General features: G+C 47.8%; 1 protein-coding gene across 7 annotated transcripts in view; it reads left to right on the forward strand.

Moving 5' to 3' along the window:
- The window catches only part of ST6GAL2 (ST6 beta-galactoside alpha-2,6-sialyltransferase 2), an 81,414-nt gene that overhangs the window by 27,796 nt on the left and 35,106 nt on the right, over positions 1 to 18,512 (forward strand). For all 7 annotated transcript variants that reach the window (XM_070479053.1, XM_070479048.1, XM_070479068.1 and 4 more), the window contains exons 2-5: positions 496 to 1,402; positions 7,930 to 8,027; positions 9,632 to 9,733; positions 13,890 to 14,064. In XM_070479053.1, the coding sequence (XP_070335154.1) occupies positions 544 to 1,402; positions 7,930 to 8,027; positions 9,632 to 9,733; positions 13,890 to 14,064 (1,234 nt within the window). In that variant the 5' untranslated portion in view covers positions 496 to 543. The remainder of the gene's footprint in view (positions 1 to 495; positions 1,403 to 7,929; positions 8,028 to 9,631; positions 9,734 to 13,889; positions 14,065 to 18,512) is intronic.

Genomic DNA, 18,512 nt, shown 5'->3' on the forward strand with positions numbered 1-18,512 from the left:
CACTGCACTTACTGGGGACCACTGGGGAACTGCAGCGAAGTTTCACTTAGAAGCACTTGGCCCTTTGTTGTACAGGATCTGAGCTCTGAGCCACTGTTCTGATGAGCAGGTGAGAGGGTAACCCCGACTGAGCCCTGCTGCCAGCTTCACCAAACTGAAATCTGGAACCAGCTGCCGGCAGGGGTCGGGGAGGCGGGGCAGGGGGGCAAATTAGGCAGTCATGGTGGTGGGCAGGCAGACACAACACCAAGGTGCCTTGGGTAGTTCTCCAAGGTACACCGGGCTCACCTCCCCTCTCCCAGGACCCTGGGCTGAGGGGATGTGACTTCTTGTTCTGCAGGCGTCCAGAGTGGGGGTACATGAGCGCTGAATTTAGCTGGAGGTCCAGGCCATCCTGGTTTCTGATGCTCCTTCCAACCGTCCCCATAGACCCTCTAGGATGGACTGTCCCCAGCGCTGTCCTGCGTGGCTCACTGTGACACCCTCTGTTTTCAGGTCCAGCCCGCCACCTCGGGACACAAGCACTGAGCCCGTGGACCTGCCATGAAACCGCACCTGAAGCAATGGAGACAAGGAATGCTCTGCGGGGTGTTTGCGTGGGGGCTCCTCTTTGTGGTGATCTTCCTCTACTTCACCGACAGCAGCCCGGCCAAGCCCGCGCCCAGCTCCTTCTCCTTCCTGGAGACCCGGAGGCTGCTGCCCGCGCAAGGAAGGCAGCGGGCCATCATGGGGGCTTCAGAGGGCCTGCCCGAGGGCGCGGACTCGCGGCGGGGGTCTCCCCGGGGACTCCCATCCGGCCCCCTGCGGACATGGGCCGGAGATGGCTTTGAACATGAACAAGAGTTTCTTTCGGCCCAGACAGGGAGAACGTCCCTAAGCGCTTTTCTTCCGGAGGACCCCGCTCCAGGCACGTCGGGGCGCCTCTCCCCTGGGGACCCAGGCCCGGAGGGCGCTCAGCCACCACGCACAGCCCTGGGACGGCGGGCAAAGCGAGGGCCCCGGAGGCAGGGCCGGAGCGCGGGGGGCGAGGATGGGGAGCGGCTGTACTCGTCCATGTCCCGGGCCCTGCTGCGACGGCTCTGGAAGGGCGATGCGTCGGCGCGCATGCTGCACCCGCGCCTGCAGAAGGCCATGGGAGCCTACCTGCGCGCCAACAAGCACGGCGTGCGCTTCCGGGGGCGCCGCGCGGCCGGGCGGAGCCGTACCGAGCTGCTGTGCGCCTTGCGGGGCCGCGTGCAGGTGCGCACCCTGGACGGCACTGAGCCGCCCTTCTCGGCGCTCGGCTGGCGCGCGCTGGTCCCTCCGGTGCCACTCAGCCGGCTTTTCCCGCGCGGGCTCCGGACCTGCGCCGTGGTCACGTCGGCAGGCGCCATCCTCAACTCGTCACTGGGCGAGGAGATAGGTGGGTCCCCAGGGCCACTCGACCCCCACCCCCAGTCTGACACTGTGTTTCTGGAGAGTCTTGGGTCTTCTTCTTTCCCTGGACCGGATGAACCCTGGTGGATCCAGCAGAGGTCTCCTTTTATTGTTGTTTAGTCGCTAAGTCACATCCGACTCTTTCTGACCCCATGGACTGCAGGCCACCAGGCTCCTCTGTCCATGGTATTCGCCAAGCAAGAATACTGGAATAGGTATTCTTACTGGAATTCTGGAATGGGTAGTCATTCCCATCTCCAGGGATTGAACCTGCATCTCCTGTGTCTCCTGCATTGCTGGAGAGAGAAAGGTTAATTTTAAGGCCTCCTCCCTGCTCTTGTGTGGGCTGGGAAGCCTGAAGGCCGCTGGACAGGCAGGTAGGCTGGCTGGAAATGCATGTAAGGGTTGTTGTTGCAGCCTGGAGCCCCAAAGTTATGGAGCAGGCTTGGGGCCAGCAGCTCAGGAGGGTTCCACATCTAGATGCAGAGTCCCTTCTTCTCAGGAAACTGCGATCTAGTTTCAGGCCCTTGACACCCCCAGTGCCCAGCCCAGCCAGCTGCAGCACCAGTGACCCGGTGGCTCCTCCAGTCCTTTGGCAGACACGTGGCCCCTCCTCCGGGCAGGTTTCTGTACCAGGTGCCAAGAAATCAAGTGCCTACTGGACGCAGCCTCAGGCCTCGAGGCCGGATGTAAAACCACACCCCCGTAACTCCTCAAGGTGGACAGTGTTTGCTCAGTCCCCCTGGACGCGATCTGCAGAGGTCACTACCCGCTGTACAGAAAGGAGTCATCGCCACCTCTGGGGCCGGGGCATTTTCCATGTCCTCTAGGAGTGGCTGATGCCCCATCACCAGGCTGCACAGCCCAGACCTACACCAGCAGGATCTCAGCAATGAGGCTGAATCTGAAATTTTTAAGAAGTTGAAAAAAAAAAAACAAAGCTCAAGCCTGGGCTTGTGGCCTGTATAGTCCCAGTGTCCCCATGCTGACATTAAGCAGGCTCATAATCACGTTGTCCGAGTGTCACAGAAACTTGCAGCCAGAGCTGAGCAGAGCGGCTGCTTCCAATTAGGAAGGAGCTCTGGCTCAGAGGCCCCTGGGGTGAAGTAAAGCCACACTTCCCTTTGGTTCCCAGGACATGATTAATCACGGAAGGAGGAATTTAAGCAGCACGCTTTAAAGCAGGCGCCGACTTGCTCTTGGTTTTGTTTTTTTGCTTTGTTTTAAGCCCCACTGCCTCCTACCTGTGCGTTTGCATTGCTTTTATCTATCAGGCAGAACTCCCTCACTCTTTATTCGGGCATAAATATCCCCAACCAGAGTCTTGTAAATTCTCTACTATTCGACCAGAGTCTTATAAATTCTTTCCTGTTCAGAATTCAGAAGAGAGTATGAATGGCACTGGGAATTCCATGTTTCTGGGGAACACGATGTGTCAGTTATATCTTTCTTAGTTTCTGGCAAGCAGATTTAATTGACAGCATCTGCACTCACACAAAGGTTCATGATTAGAATCGTAGAAAGGTACGTGAAGAACAAACACTTGGAAAATTTTTAAAATTCTCTGTTGTTTTGCTTCACTTCCTTTGAATCCATTTTTGTATCTGCCTTTTTAAGAATATATAATATAGCCCAATTCCATATGTAAAGACAAGAAGCCTTTCGTTTTCACAAGCTGGCATCTCTCAGCATCAGCCCTCATGATGCCAGGTGCTGACATGAACTGAATGTACACACAGTTATCAGTACACAGTTGTTAACACCTCTCTTGATGAGAACAAAGTCACAGAGCCAATTTCTTCAGGAAGGTTGGAATTGGGCATGCTGTGTGTTAGTGGCTCAGTCGTGTCTGACTCTCTGCAACCCCATGGACTGTAGCCCATCAGCCTTCTTTGTCCATGGAATTCACCAGGCAGGAATATAAGAGTGGATAGCCATTCCCTTCTCCAGGGGAGCTTCCTGATCCAGGGATTGAACCCACATCTGCCTCATTGCAGGCAGATTCTCTACCATCTGAGCCACCAAAAGGGCATGCTGTACTGTTTAACTAAAGTCATCTTAACCCCTAAGCATCTATTGTACTTGTGAATTGACTAAGCGAAGATCAGAAGACTTGCAGGAGGTTGTGGTCTTATGAGGGCAGAGCTAGAAAATCTCCCCGGGCCCCCTCCCCAAGGGAACCAGGGATGCCCCAGGGTTGCATGCAGCTGCCCCCTCAGAAGCTCCCTCCCCTGGCTGCTTCGGTGCCACGGTGCTTCCCCAATTCTGTTGCACTGAGTCATACCTTGTCATTGTTTTTGAGAACAGTGCAGCAGCTGTAAACACCTCCACTTTGAATATGTTACTGAAAAGCAAACTGAACTGTTTTGGAAACATGGGGCACTCATTGTTAGAGTCATGAGATGATCTTTTTTCACCTGTTCTGTAAATAATAATTATTCGTGAACTCACTAGCAGCCATCCTGGGGAAGCACACTCTAGGCAAGAAACGTCTGCCCTGAGCTAACAGGCATCGCCTAGAATGCAAGATCAAGTCTGTTCCTTGAGACTCAGATTCCGGCCAGCGTGTGGGAAATGGGAGGATGGAGAGAAGCCCTCCTCTTCAGGGAGGGGACGTCTTCCTGGCTGAACTTGGAAATTGGCATCCTGTTACCATTGCTTAAAAAAGCAAGAGAGCAGGTCATATAGTCATTCAACAACCATGGTCCCCAACTCTTCACCAGCTACTGTGCTCACCACTAGTGATGGAAAGATGGATGAGGCCCAGTCCTAACCCTTAAATCTTCTGCTGTCTGGTGGGAGAGACAGACTATAAAGAGACACTTCTGGCATCACAGTTAGAAGGACAGAGAGACGCGTAAACAGACAGGGAAGAAATGACCTTGGAATCCCGCCACTTGAGGGCTGAGAGGTGAATCCAGGCTGAAGGCCAGCAGAGCAGGTGGGCGAGAAAAACAGTTCAGTGTGTGGGTGATGAGGGAGAGCGCAAGGGGCTGGGGGTGGAGCCAATGGATAAGCTGGACCAGTGGCAGGTCAGCCCCATGCTCTCACATGTCATTCTCCAGAAGTTAGACTTCGCATACTGATTATAATAGTAGGTACCATGTATAGTTGCATGGCATCATCGACTCAATGGATGTGAGTTGGAGCAAACTCCAAGAGATAGTGAAGGACCGGGAAGCTTGGAGAGTTGCAGTCCATGGGGCCACAGAGTTGGACACGACTTAGCAACTGAAGAACAGCAATGTGTAGGGTCTTTACTGCAGGGAAGTTCCCATCCTCCATGCTTTTATGTGTTAACCAGCCTTGTGATGCCAAGTGACAGACAAGATTATTCCCATTTTGTAGATAAAGGAAACTGATGCACCTCGAGACTCAGAGGGTGGGGCCGGGTTTGAACTCCAGTCTGGGTCTCAGAAACTCCGACTCCATCCCTGGCTTCCTGGTGCAGAACTCTGAAATCTTAAAGCAGAGGAGTGATGGATCAGGGTCTCATTAGGGAAAGATTGCTCCAGAGCCAAGATTGGAGCAAGCACATTGTGAAAGTCCCAATTAGGTGAGAAAGACCTGGGTGGCAGGTTTAGGAAGAAGAAGAACTGTCTCTTTGGCAGGCTGTTCCCCGGAGACTGGGGCAGGGGCTGCCTCGGCAGATTTCTGCCCTCAGGAAGGGGTGGGGGCTCTGGGAATGCAGCGACCTGGGCTGGGTCTGGATTTCATGCTGCTGTACCTTCTGGCCTGCCACTTCCTGCAGGGTTTTCATCTTCCTCAGTGATGTGCTGAGCCTGGCTCTGTTCTCAAGGTCAATGTGAAGTGGCTCTTGTCTGGAAACATGTCCTCCAGAAATGACTGACTCTATGTTCTCTTCTCTTGTCTCCTGTCTGAACCATTCCTCTCCCCCTAAATGTGAATGGACAGTTCAGTTTTTAAGGCGATTATCTGGGAGAGGCACAGCCAGGCAAGATCCACATGATGGACTCTCACAGCTCGTCCTCTGCACACTCCCCCTCCCATCCTGGTCCCTTCTGCTCCCTGACAGCTGGTCTCTGTCCCTGCCTCTCTGTGTCCTCCACGAATTTGACCTCTTAACTCTTCAACCTCACGCCACTCCCAGAAGAGTGAAGCTAGATTACCTTTCTGTGCCCTGTGCCTTTTCAGGTCCTTCTGAGGCTTAAAACACACCCCACTGTAGAACAGGGTTTCCCCGGTAACTTAGATGGTAAAGAATCCACTTGCAATATAAGAGACCAGAGTTTGATCTCTGGGTCAGGAAAATCCCCTGGAGAAGGAAATGGCTACCCACTCCAGTATTCTTGCCTGGAGAATCCCATGGACAGAGTAGCCTGGTGGGTTACAGTCCATACAATTGCAGAAAGTCAGATATGACTGAGCAACTAACACTTTCAGTATAGAACACCCGCTTTTAAAAACTGGGGCATTTGCTGCAGTGATCAATTAATTTGAAGTTTCTACATAATCAGTTAGAAATGCACCCACTGCCTGGCCTCCTCAGTTTGTTCACCTTACCTCTAGATGGAGGCTGTGTTGAGGGGGCATAGTTTAGAGAGAGAACTGGTCCAGGAGTGCTAGGATCCTACCTTTGGCCCTGGTGCCCACCCTGATTACCTCTCAGTGCGTGGAGGCCAACCCACTTTCGCCCCAGGTCAGCAGTTCATAGAGAGTGTGACCTTGCACTTGGAGTCCCCAAGACTCTTTCAGGGGTTCACAAGGTGAGAACTATTTTCATTATAGTACTCACAGATCTTTTTAGCTGCTGACAATTGAACAGGATGATGCAGGAGCAGCAGTGAATAAAACAGATCAAAGCAGTGGTACCCAATGGTACTAGCCTTCATAGAATGCTTTGCTGCCAAGTTTAACAGTAACAGGAAAGGGTGCCAGTTCCAAGTATGGATGTCCTTGATGAAGCAGTAAATGATTGGTTTTATTAGATTTCAGTCTTTGAAGTACATGTGTTTTTAAGACCGAACGGGAAATAACATGAAAGCATTTCTGCAAACCAGCCCCCAGTGGAAAAGCACTCTTGTGATTGAGCTGTGAGTGGAACTAGCCCCTTTTGTCACGAAACACAGTTATACTTGGGACAGATGACTAACAGACAGACATACTTAATTTAGACTTGGACATTTGGCAGGTATTTTCTCAAAAGGGAAGTAAGTAAGCCTGTCACTTTTAGGAACATAGCCAATAGTATTTATTGCCAGTGACAAAGCTTTCAACCATGAGCTCAGAAGCTCCCCAAACTTAAAAAGTGATGATATCCATGGTGATATATATGATATTTGATACTTTATAATGAAATGCATAGGTATTTGAAAGATCTACATGACTTAATGAGCTGATAGTTTCCAAATGATGCTTATACAGCATTACAAACTATATGGGTGAATCATTTTTTAAAAAATTGAAATATAGTTAATGTACAATTTTGTGTTAGTTTCTGGTGTACATCAAAGTGATTCAGTTATACATACATATACTCTTTTTCAGAGTCGTTTCCATTATAGGTTATTACAAGGTATTGAATATGGTTCCCTGTACTATGTAATAGGTCCTTATTGGTTATCTATTTTATATGCAGTACTGTCTATCTGTTAATCTCAAACTCCTAATTTGTCCCTTCCCTACCCATTTTCCCTTTGGTAACCATAAGCTTGCTTTCCATGTTTGTGAGTCTGTTTGTGTTTTATAAATAAGTTCATTTGTCATCATTTTTTAACTCCACATATAAATATCATAGATTTGTCTTTTTCTGTCTGACTTTCTTCACTTAGTATGATAATCTCTAGGTCCATCCATGTTGCTGCAAATGGCATTTTTCATTCTTTTTTATGGCTGAGTAGTATTCCATTGTATAGATGTACCATATCTTTTTCTGTTTATCTGTTGATGGACACTCAGGTTGCTTCCCTGTCTTGGCTATTGTGAACAGTGGTGCTGTGAACATTGGGGTGCATGTATCTTTTCAAATTAGAGTTTTTCCTGACATATACCCAGTATTGAGATTGCTGGGTCATATGGTAGCTCTGGTTTTAGTTTTCTAAGGAACCTCCATACTGTTTTGAAACTGGAGAAAACCCATAGAAATTCCCTATTGCTGATTAACTGTGGTTTCAGCCCTGTTTCTAGAAAATACATGAGACTCCACAGTGCAGTCTAGATACACACACGCTTCTTGACATTTCCTGCATGCGTAAAGCATGTCCTTAAAGACTATGAACACATATCAAGCATCTAAATATAACTTAGATGTTGTAGGACCACTTGTAATGGATTGATATAGTTTCATGTTTATGTGCCCCCAGCCAAGATCTCATTCTAAATAAACAGTATACCGAACAATGTGTGTGGAGAGGAGGGGGAGGAGTGTCTGAACTTTACTGGGGTCCAGTTAGTTTCAGGTATTGAAAATTTTGCTTTAAGATATTTTCCTAGATAATGCTGATTTTTATGCAGAGGCAAAAAAAAGTCATTTTGTCATATATGTGCCCTCAGATTCCCACGATGCAGTTTTGAGGTTTAACTCTGCTCCTACACGTGGCTATGAGAAGGATGTCGGAAATAAAACCACTCTCCGCATCATTAATTCCCAGGTAAGCTGGGTAGACTTTTCATGGATGTACATTTTACAGGTAAATAGCTTGACTAGGTGAATGAAGAGAAATCACCCAGCTCTCCAGGACCATGATCTAGGGGTTTTGTAATAATAAAGAATTACTGAGAAAAAATGCAAAGACATGGGAATTCATGTGTGCTATGAAGAGGGGGAAAAAAAAGTAAATAAGATCAAAAGGAAAAATCAGAGTAGAGGTAGAAATATATATATGTAGCACACTGAATTCTGTGAACTGTGAAAAAGGAAGTTAAACAGAATAAATCAGGGGTGGAGGGCAGAAAGGCAAAGATACAGAATTTAAGGGGCAACAGAACACCTCAGAAATTTCACTGTCATTTGAAAATTTTAAAAAGGAAGTTTCTTTTTTGTGTGTTCTTAAGAAGAATGTTTTCCAAAATTCATAACAAAGTTATTCTCAGAACAAACCACAACAATTTCTAGCATTTCAAACTATATGTAAAAAATGGAGTGATGAGAAATTTATAGTGAGTTTCTTACAGAATAAAAGGTATGGTTTCTGCATTGGGCCCTGGGCTCACAGCCTGAGAGACAGGTGAGAGTCAGGCCCTGCTTGCTGAATTCAGAGATGCCACTGATTGAAGATTCCTCTTCTGTCTGAAGACAGCTTTTCAAAAAGGAGAAGATAAGCTCCAGCAAATTAAGACACCTGTCACTGTGAGATACACCCTAACTTCAGAAATACTCAGATGTGAAGAAGAGTGTCTTAAAACTGAGACAAATTAATGCATCATTCTCCCCCCCCCCCCCACGCCAACCCAAACTATAGTTTTAAAAAGGTGATGGACAGATGAGATTGAAGGGCTCACCCAGGGCCAGAGAGGGCCCCAGTCTCCAGATCTCTGGGCTCCGTTTGTCCTGAGGCTGCTTGTCTCAGGGAGGCACCTGAAGATTCCGGTTCTTCTAGGTCTGCAGGTTGCCCTCAGTGACCTGTGAAAGCCACTGAGGAAGAGGCTTTTGGGGTAGTCAAAGAGCCAGAGGCTTCAATCCAGAGCTGATACCTTTAGATGGGTCCATTGCAGGCTCTTTTCTTTAAAAAGGAACACACACCCCCCCTTTCTCCAGATATTTTCTAAATCTCTACTATGTAAAGCCTGCCTCTCTCCCTCTCCCAGAAAGTCTGAGGAACATTTTGTTCCAATTCCTCTTTTAAGTTTTCACTTCTTGGGCTTCTGTGGTGACTCAGTGGTAAAAAATCCACCTGCCAATGCAGGAGACACAGGTTCGATCCCTGGTCCAGGAAGATCCCACATGCTGCAGAGCAGCTAAGCGCATGTGCCACAACTACTGAGCCTGCACTCTAGCGCCTGGGAACTGCAACTACTGAGCCCAAATGCCGCAACTACTGAAGCCTGCGTGCCCTAGAGCCTGTGCTCTGCAACAAGAGAAGCCACCGCACTGAGAAGTCCGCATATCACAACTGGAGAAATGCCTGCCCGACAACCAAGACCCAGCACAGCCAGAAATAAATAAGATTATAAAAAACAAGTTTTCACCTTTTAAAAAATACAATTCTGAAGGCCTAAGCCCTTGCTTTGCAGTGATTTTTGTATATATTTGCAGATTCTAACCAACCCCAGCTATCACTTCATGGATAGTGCATTGTATAAAGACGTCATCTTGGTGGCCTGGGACCCAGCTCCTTATTCTGCAAATCTTAACCTGGTGAGTATTTCCTTGGGGCCCTGACCCTTGCAGGTCAGACGGCACCTTTGACTGATACATAACAGGAGGAAGTCAGGGACTGAACTTGGACAGGTGGAATGAAACCGATCATAGGCGCTAATTAAATTCACATATGCTCATACTGTTTTGACTCCCAGTTGCAGTAGCTCCACGGTGAGCATTAACCCTCTGACGATAGTGTTTTTGTTCTGGAGGACTTAAAAAAACAAAACGTACGACATCTAAATGCTAGGAATGTCCTAGTCATACTGGAAATTGGACTGCTTACATGCTGAATTTTTCCATTGTAGGATGATTACATCACCTTCCCAGTAGTTAAAAGATATTTTGAAATAAATGGGAAATCCTTGGCAGAACAGGCTAAGCTTTGTGACTCCACAGCTCATTATTATTGAAATGGAGCCTGTCACAGGTTTTTCCTGAGAGTGCAGCTCTTTGGCTTCTGCCTCCAAACCTTCTTAATCTTATACAATAGAGGATAAACAAGATTATTCAGTTCAGTTCAGTCACTGAGTCTTGCCTTTGTGACCCCTAGGACAGGCATGCTTCCCTGTCCATCACCAACTCCCGGAGCCTACACAAACTCATGTCCATTGCATCCGTGATGCCATCCAACCATCTCATCCTCTGTCATCCCCTTCTTCTCCCTCCTTCAATCTTTCCCAGCATCAGGGTCTTTTCCAGTGAGTTGGCTCTTGGCATCAGGTGGCCAAAGTCATGGAGTTTCAGCTTCAGCATCAGTCCTTCCAATGAATATCTGGGGGAGGCATGGGTTGGCAGCAGCCTGCTGCAGGGTCAGAGGCAATGGGTTCAGCAGTGCGTGCATGGAACCTTTTGAAGGAGTTGGCCATTGTCTTCATTACCTCCACCATAGTTTGGCCTCAGGTCAAGCAACAGGGAGGGAACACAGCCCCACCCAGCAACAGAAAATTGGATTAAAGATTTACTGAACATGGTCCCGCCCATCAGAACAAGACCCAGTTTCTCCCTCAGACAGGAAGCTTCCATAAGCCTCTTATCCTTCTCTATCAGAGGGCAGACAGAATGAAAATCACAATCACAGTCAGCTAATCAAACTGATCACAGGGACCACAGCCTTGTCTAGCTCAATGAAACTATGAACCATGTCATGTAGGACCACCCAAGATGGACGGGTCATGGTGGAGAGTTCTGACAAAACATGGTCCACTGGAGAAGGGAATGGCAAACCACTTCAGTATTCTTGCCTTGAGAACCCCATGAGCAGTATGAAAAGGCAAAAAAACAAGATTATTGCCAGTCAGCAAAATATAAGGGAGTGGGCTTCCCAGGTGGCTCAGGGGTAAAGAATCCACCTGCCAGTGCAGAAGATGTGGGTTTGATCCCTAATCCCGGAAGATCGCATGTGCCATGGGGCAACTAAGTCCATGCACCACAACTACTGAACCTGTGCTCTGTAGCCTGGGAGCCACAACTGCTGAGCCCATGTGCTGCAGCTACTGAAGCCCAAGTGACCTAGAGCCTGTGCTCCACCAGAGAAGCCACCTGAATGAGAAGCCCGAGCACAACAACTAGAGAGTAGCCCCTGCTCCCAGCAACTAGAGAAAGCCTGTGCACAACAACGAAGACCCAGAACAGCCAAAAGCAAGTTGTTGTTGCTCAGTCGCTGAGTCACGTCCAACTCTTTGCTACCCCATGAACTGCAGCATGCCAGGCTTCTCTGTCCTTCACCATTTCCCAGAGTTTGCTCAGGCTCATTTCTATTGAGTCAGTGGTGACATCCAACCATCTCATTCTCTGCCACTCCATTCTCCTCCTGCCCTCAGTCTTCCCCAGCATCAGGGTCTTTTCCAATGAGTTGGGTCTTTTCCAGTGAGTCAGCTCTTCATTTGAAAAAATACATGTATAAGAGAATTACATTCACAGTCTCTGTACTTTGGGGAAACCTGGCGTGAAAAGCCAGTCTACTTGTTCTGAAAGGGGGCTGGGAAGATGGGTTGTACTTTATCCCCATGAGCAATGCTGTAAGCTGTGCCACTGGCTGTGGACTTGTTCTCCATGAACCCAGAGGATGCCAGCTTCCTCCGATGAAGATGGGAACAGATTTCAGCCCTACCAGGGGGTAATTTTCCAGGAGAGCTGCCCATGGTGGCCTGTCCCTCTGGAAGAAGCATTCTGTCACCGTGCATTCTGAGACAGAGGCTGGACACACGCCTGGCACAACTATAACTGTTCTCACCCAGGAGTGCACATTAGCATCTCCTGAAGTCTTATCCCACACATCTCCCAAGCTCTGTTCCCAGGGATCTGGCCATATCCAGCCTCCACCTGTGATTTTGAGAGAGCTTCCTAGTCGATTCTCACACACACCATCTACCAAGAACCAGTATCAAATGGGTGTTTGCATTTATCGGCTTCCTTCCAGCCTGAGGTTCTGTGGTTTTAAGTTCTGACAGCTTTCTTGCTGTTTTGGACCCATGAGAGTCTCTGGCTGTGGGCCTTGTTTCCTCTTTAGAAGCATCCAAGCTCAGGGCATGAGCTGTCTGATTGATGGACGTGGGCAGTGACTGTGCCACTCTCAGGAGGCTAGGCTCTGCTTCTGCTTCATGAGGGTCTGGAGGAGGTGGCGAAGATCCTGAGCTTCTCTCTCACTGCCCCCAGGGTTTGGGGGCCACAGTTCAAATTATTCTTCTCAAAATGTTTAAAGCCACAGACCCACATTCAATAAGGGACTGTTATGTAGGATTGTAATATAAGCCCAGGCTTCCTTGGTGGCTCAGATGGTAAAAAATCTGCATGCAATGCAGGAGACCCAAGTTTGATCCCTGGGTTGGGATGATCTCCTGGAGGAGGGCATGGCTACCCACTCTAGTATTCTTGCCTGGAGAATCCCATGGACAGAGGAACCTGGCGGGCTGCAGTCCATAGGGTCACGAAGTGTCAGACACCACTGAGTGGAAACACCAGTACCTTTGCCGGAAGCGTCTGTTTGAAGGGACGGTCAGCCGGATGAGCCCCTCCCCACACACCTTCCCCAAACCCCACTACTTGGTGGCACCTGAGATGCTTCTGAAGACTTTCTAAAAATCAACCTTAGTGTGTATGTTTTCATATAATTGTTGTTGTTCAGTCGCTAAGTTGTGTGCAACTCATTGCCACCCAATGGAGGGCTTGGGCGAGTTCATCTTCTGATGTCTTATCTTTTCGACTTTTCATGCCCTTCTTGGGGTTCTTGAGGCAAGAATCCTGGAGCAGATTGCCATTCCCTCCTCTAGTGGCCCACATTTTGTCAGAAGTCTCTACTATGACCCATCAGTCTTGGGTGGCCCTGCACGACATGGCTCATAGCTTCATTGAGTTACATAAGCCCCTCCACCAAACCCCTCCATGAAGAGGTTTCATGCAATCATTTATGTGTAATCTTTGTACATGCATGTGTTGCTGGGCAGTAGCGAATGCATACTGTATACTGCATAGTCCTGTATTCAGCCCCACAACGAAGGAACAGAATCTCCCCGTCATTGCAGAGAGTCCTGTATGTCACTCATTCACCTCCCAGACCTGGCCCCACACCCAGGCAACTGCTGACATGTTTCTGCACTAGAGACTAGATTGGGAAAGCATATTTCTGAAATACAGTGATTGAAACCATGGCCATAGGCCATCTGGCCCTGTTTTTTGTGTTTTTTTTTTTTTTCCTTCTTTTTATTTTTGTTTTTCTTTGCTTCTTTTTTGTTTGTTTGTTTGCCTCTGTTTTTGTAAATAAAGTTTTATTGAAACAGCCATATATTGTGGCTGCTTTCCATGTGGCTGCTTTCCATGAAAGTATACAGTGGAGCCCAGGAGTTGCAGCAGAGACCCCATGGCCCCAAAGTCTCACCTCTTTTGCTGCCTGTTCCCTTCTAGAAAAGTCTGCTGACCCTGCTCTAGCCCTTCTCCCTCCTTTTACTAAAGAATAAGCACCAGTCCTCCAGGCTGGACCTCAGCCCCTATACTCACTCACCGCTCATTCAGTGTAGAAGTGCCTGCAGAAGGGGCATCCTAACCCCCCCACCCAACCTGGTCCTCAGCCTCTAAATTCCCGCAACCCCAGCATGGCCCAGTTTCCTTTTCACAGTGTGGACCTCTGCCTTGACTGTATGTTTTTTTCTCTTAGTGGTACAAGAAGCCAGATTACAACCTGTTCACACCATATGTTCAGCGTCGTCAGAGAAACCCGAACCAGCCATTCTACATTCTTCACCCCAAGTTTATCTGGCAGCTTTGGGACATCATCCAGGAGAACACGAAGGAGAAGATCCAGCCCAACCCGCCATCCTCTGGCTTTATCGGTATGTGGCTATCAGGTTGAGTGACTAGCGGCAGGTGAGGGTTCACGCTAAGTGAATATACATTAGTGCTATATGATAAGAGCATCTAGAGGGTGTCTTTAGAGGGAGGATAGATTCACTGAAAAGAGTGCAAAGACTCTATTCCAGTTACTATGGGCAAGTAACAAACTACCCCAACATTCCAAGATCTGAAATGAGCTGCTTCATTTTCTCTCGTGATGGAGTGGGTCAGGAAGGGCCCAGCTGGGCGACCCCTTTGTTCCAGACTCTTGGAGTCACTCGCAGGGATTCAGCTGCCCCATGCGGTGACCTTGCTCCTCTGTTGGGCCCATCTGCTGGGACTCCTGGAGGTGCAGCTCAGCTGGACTGGTGACCATGTGCCTGTGGGTGGTGGTCTCATGGTAATCGGACTCTTGATGGAAGCTCAGGGCTCCTGGCAGGTGTTCCAGTGATAGGAAGTGGGAGCGGGCTTTCTCAGGGCAGAAGCCTGAGGACTCTGTGGGTCACAGTCATCAGAGGCACCCCAGACTCAAGGGACGGAGACCCCAGGGCCGCCCAGGACCACCACCACTCGCATGCACATTGTTGATGTGGGGCCAGGTCGAGGATGGGAATTCATGGCCACTGGACCACCCCCCGGGGGTTGCAATGTCACCAGTGGGTCTGGGCTTTGAATAGCAGGATTCTCGGGCTGAGCTCCAATCTCTCCACTGGAGAGTGGACTTCGTGTAACAAGGACATCATACTTGGCCTAGTGTATTGTTTGCAGTCAGGTGTTTATTCTCAAATGTGGTCTTAACCCATTTCTTTTCCAATGTTTCAGCCTCTTGCCCTGTTATTGTCTTAGTGGTACCTGAATAGGGTGATATTAAGGAAGATCTTAGCTCCTCTTGGCAGTATGAAAACTGCAGTGGAAACACAGGATAGGACTTTTGTCCGTAAAACACTGATAGCAATCTCTACCCTAATACTGATGAATTTGCAACGCTGACTTGGGCTGTACAGGTGGTAACCACGACTAAAGGAGCATTTATGGAAGTGATACAGGCCCAAGAAGCATGCAAAGTGAGGCTTGTGGGTTTAGAGCAGTATTGAGGTATTATAATAATATGAAATATTTTATGCAGAATTCAAGACAAAATTCATGACCGTATGCTATTTTCCTTAAGCAGAGCTCCCTTACGCATTTTATGTCATGCCTTTGATGCCTTTTGTTTCCAAGGCACTTTGTCAGATTCTAAGATTTTTTGAAACATTTATTTATTTATTTTTAGCTGAGCTGAGTCTTCATTGCTGTGTGCAGGTTTTCTCTAGTTGTGAAGAGAAGGGATATGTTCTAGTTGCAGTGCTCAAGCTGCTCATTCCAGTGGCTTCTCTTGTTGTGGCACATGGGCTTAGTTACCCTGCTGCATGTGGGATCTTCCTGGACCAGGGATCAAACCTGTGTCTCCTGCATCGGCAGGTGGATTCTTAGCCACTGTGCCACCAGGGAAGTCCATATCGTGTTCTATTTTCCTGTGAGTGAAAGATTACTCTGGGTATTCTGCTAGGAGACACTGCAAAATTCCCAAAGCAAAGGGTGCAGATACGTAATTATATTATAACCACAAGTGGCAGGTTAGATACAGTAATCTCAGCTAACACATAAGGATTCTGGAGTTCCAGTATGAGTGGAATAAACTACAAAGTGTCAGTCTTAGGCACAGACATCTGGGACTAGACTAGGTCAGAAAAACCAGGGTGGACTATGATTTATCTTTCGTGTGGTGTCACGGAATCCTGCTGACCTAGGGAAGAACGTGGAACAGGATGGAATGATGCTGAGACAGCATAATGGGACATGGCCATCCGATCAAGTCTCCGTGGGAATTCCTGTGGCAGAAATCTGATCACAGCAAGAGCTTGGGAGCACAGTGGGGGCTTTCAGATGCACTTAACCACCGATGCAAAGTTTGGAGGTTTTCTCTGACATAGTTGTAGCTGGGGAACATTTCCTGTGTGTTTTTGCTGTTGAAAAAAATCCTGCCACTTGTGGCCAGCTTCCTTTCACAGCTATGTGCTGAGCGTTTAGAGTTTTCAGGGACATTGCTTGCCTGTGTGGCTTCTTTTCCAGGATGAGGGGACTGCAGTTGAGGGTCATTTCAGGAGCGGGGGCTGGCCTGAACGACAGTCCTATGATGTCCCTGACTTTCCAGTTGCAGGCAAGTCACTTGCTCCTGTGAATGTCCTCATGCTCCTGGGAGAAAGAAGTCATAGCAACACCTTTTTATGGGGCCAGTTCACACCTGTGGTCATTTTCTAGCTCCGTCCTGTCCAGGCTGGCAGCTCTTAGACACTGGTGTCTGCTCAAGTGTAAGTTAATTAGGATTAAATGGGAGGAAAATCTCTCCCTCTGTGCTTGAGCCCCATTTCAGGATCTTAAAGTTCCATGCTCCCAGTGGCTATGGCCCTGGGCAGTGTGGATAGACTGTCTTCACCACAGGGAAAGTTACAAAGGACAGCAGGAGGAAAAGGAACTTTTGGAGGAGCAACCGTTCCTACTGGACACTGCTCTGTGGGCGGGGACCTCTCTGATAGAAGACATTTGATGTTATCCATCATATTGATGAACTGCTACTACATCCTGTGTCAATTCTAATACATACTATCATTTATTCTATATGTGAACATGCAGACTTTTCTTCCCTTTAAACTATTTCTTTAAGAATTTATCTTAAGGAATGTATATGAGTGTATATATGAGTATATGAGGTATATATGAGTGTATATGTGTGTATATGGTGTATATGAGTGCTGAGGAGAGGGTGTGGTGTGTTGATCACTGCTGGAAGTGCCAACTTACTGCTTTTCCCCTGACTTCTGACCAAAGGCTGTATTTGTGCTTCCAGGTCAGAGAAGGACATCCTTATGTGCATCAGAGATGTACTCTGTGTACCATCCCCTTGTCCAGAGCAGCAGCAAAGAGATGCTTACCCCTTGTGCATGGCACACGTATTTTTTTTAAAGAGTATAATTTTGTTTTAGCTGTACGTATACATGTATCTGGGCTTCCCCAGTAGCCCAGTGGTAAAGAATCTGCCTGTCAATGCAGGAGACCTGGGTTCGATCCCTGGGTCAGGAAGATCCCCTAGAGAAGGAAATGGCAACCCACTCCAGTATTCTTGTCCGTGGGAAATCCCATGGACAGAGGAGCCTGGTGGGCCACAGTCCATGGGGTAACAGAGAGTCAGACATGACTGAGGGACAAAGGAGCAACGTACATGTATCCCCTCCCTCTTGGTTCTTCCTCCCACCTGCTCTCCATCCCACTGCTCTTGGTCATCACAGAGCACCAACCTGAGCTTTTTGTGCTCTATGTTTTTTTTTTTTTTTTTTAATTAAAAGGAAGTAACATAGGACTTCCCTGGTGGTCCAATGATGAAGACTTTGCCTTCCAATGCAGGGGGCATGCTTTCAACCCCTGGTCAGGAGCTAAAATCCCACATGCCAGGTGGCCAAAAAAAAAACATAAAACAGAAGCAATATTGTAACAAATTCAATAAAGACTTTAAAAATGGTCCACATTAAAAAAAATCTTTTTTTATAAAAAGAAGTAGCATACATCCAGATAATTTGGATGCTCCACAGGACCCGTTTCTTTGGAACATTTCTTCCACAGTGTCAGGACCCTTCCCCTCAGTCCACTGGGAGGCACTTGTTCGCATGGCAAGAACATCTCTCTTTTTCATCCCTGTCTGGATGTTGGGGGCCTTCTCTCATTACCTGGTACTGGGAGGTGGTTCTGACAGCACTGAGGCCTGGCTGAGGATAGAGAGTCATTTCCTAGGAATTCCATGGTTTCCACGCTGCCTTCATACACACTGATAGTTTTGTGGGAGGTGTGTGAGCTCATATGGAGTCTTGAAGCCTGGCTGGATGGTTCTGCCGTCTGATGTAGAAGGCCCTCCAGCTTCACCCCGGGGGCTCCGGGCTGAGCATCGTCAGGCAGACTGGCCTGGTGCACCAGCCTGACCAGCACTGATAGGGCACTTGCTTTAGCCTATGGTCGACAACGCTTTCATTGTACAAACCACCAACACTCCCTCACACCTTTTGAAAAGGCAGCCTCAATTGTTTATAGCATAAGTACTATTTGTAGACTTCACAGATGCAAACGCTGTAATTTCAGGCTATTGAATATACAGACAAGAATAATATGCTTAAAAACAAGTCATAACTTCATTTCTTTTCCATTTTATTTTGCATTCAGGACTCTAATTTTCCAATATATCATCCAAACTCAGATGGTAACACAAAATAATAACACATTAACTCAAAATAATAAGCCGCTTAACATCTCTATACATAACTGTGTAAAACCAATAGTTATTATGTTGACGAGGAACAACTTTTTACATTTCCCTGTAAACAGTGAATTCTGAATGTAGTTACCATCAAATAATACAATA

This window comes from Odocoileus virginianus, chromosome 2 (assembly GCF_023699985.2).
Source record: "Odocoileus virginianus isolate 20LAN1187 ecotype Illinois chromosome 2, Ovbor_1.2, whole genome shotgun sequence".
Classification (NCBI taxonomy): Eukaryota; Metazoa; Chordata; class Mammalia; order Artiodactyla; family Cervidae; genus Odocoileus; species Odocoileus virginianus.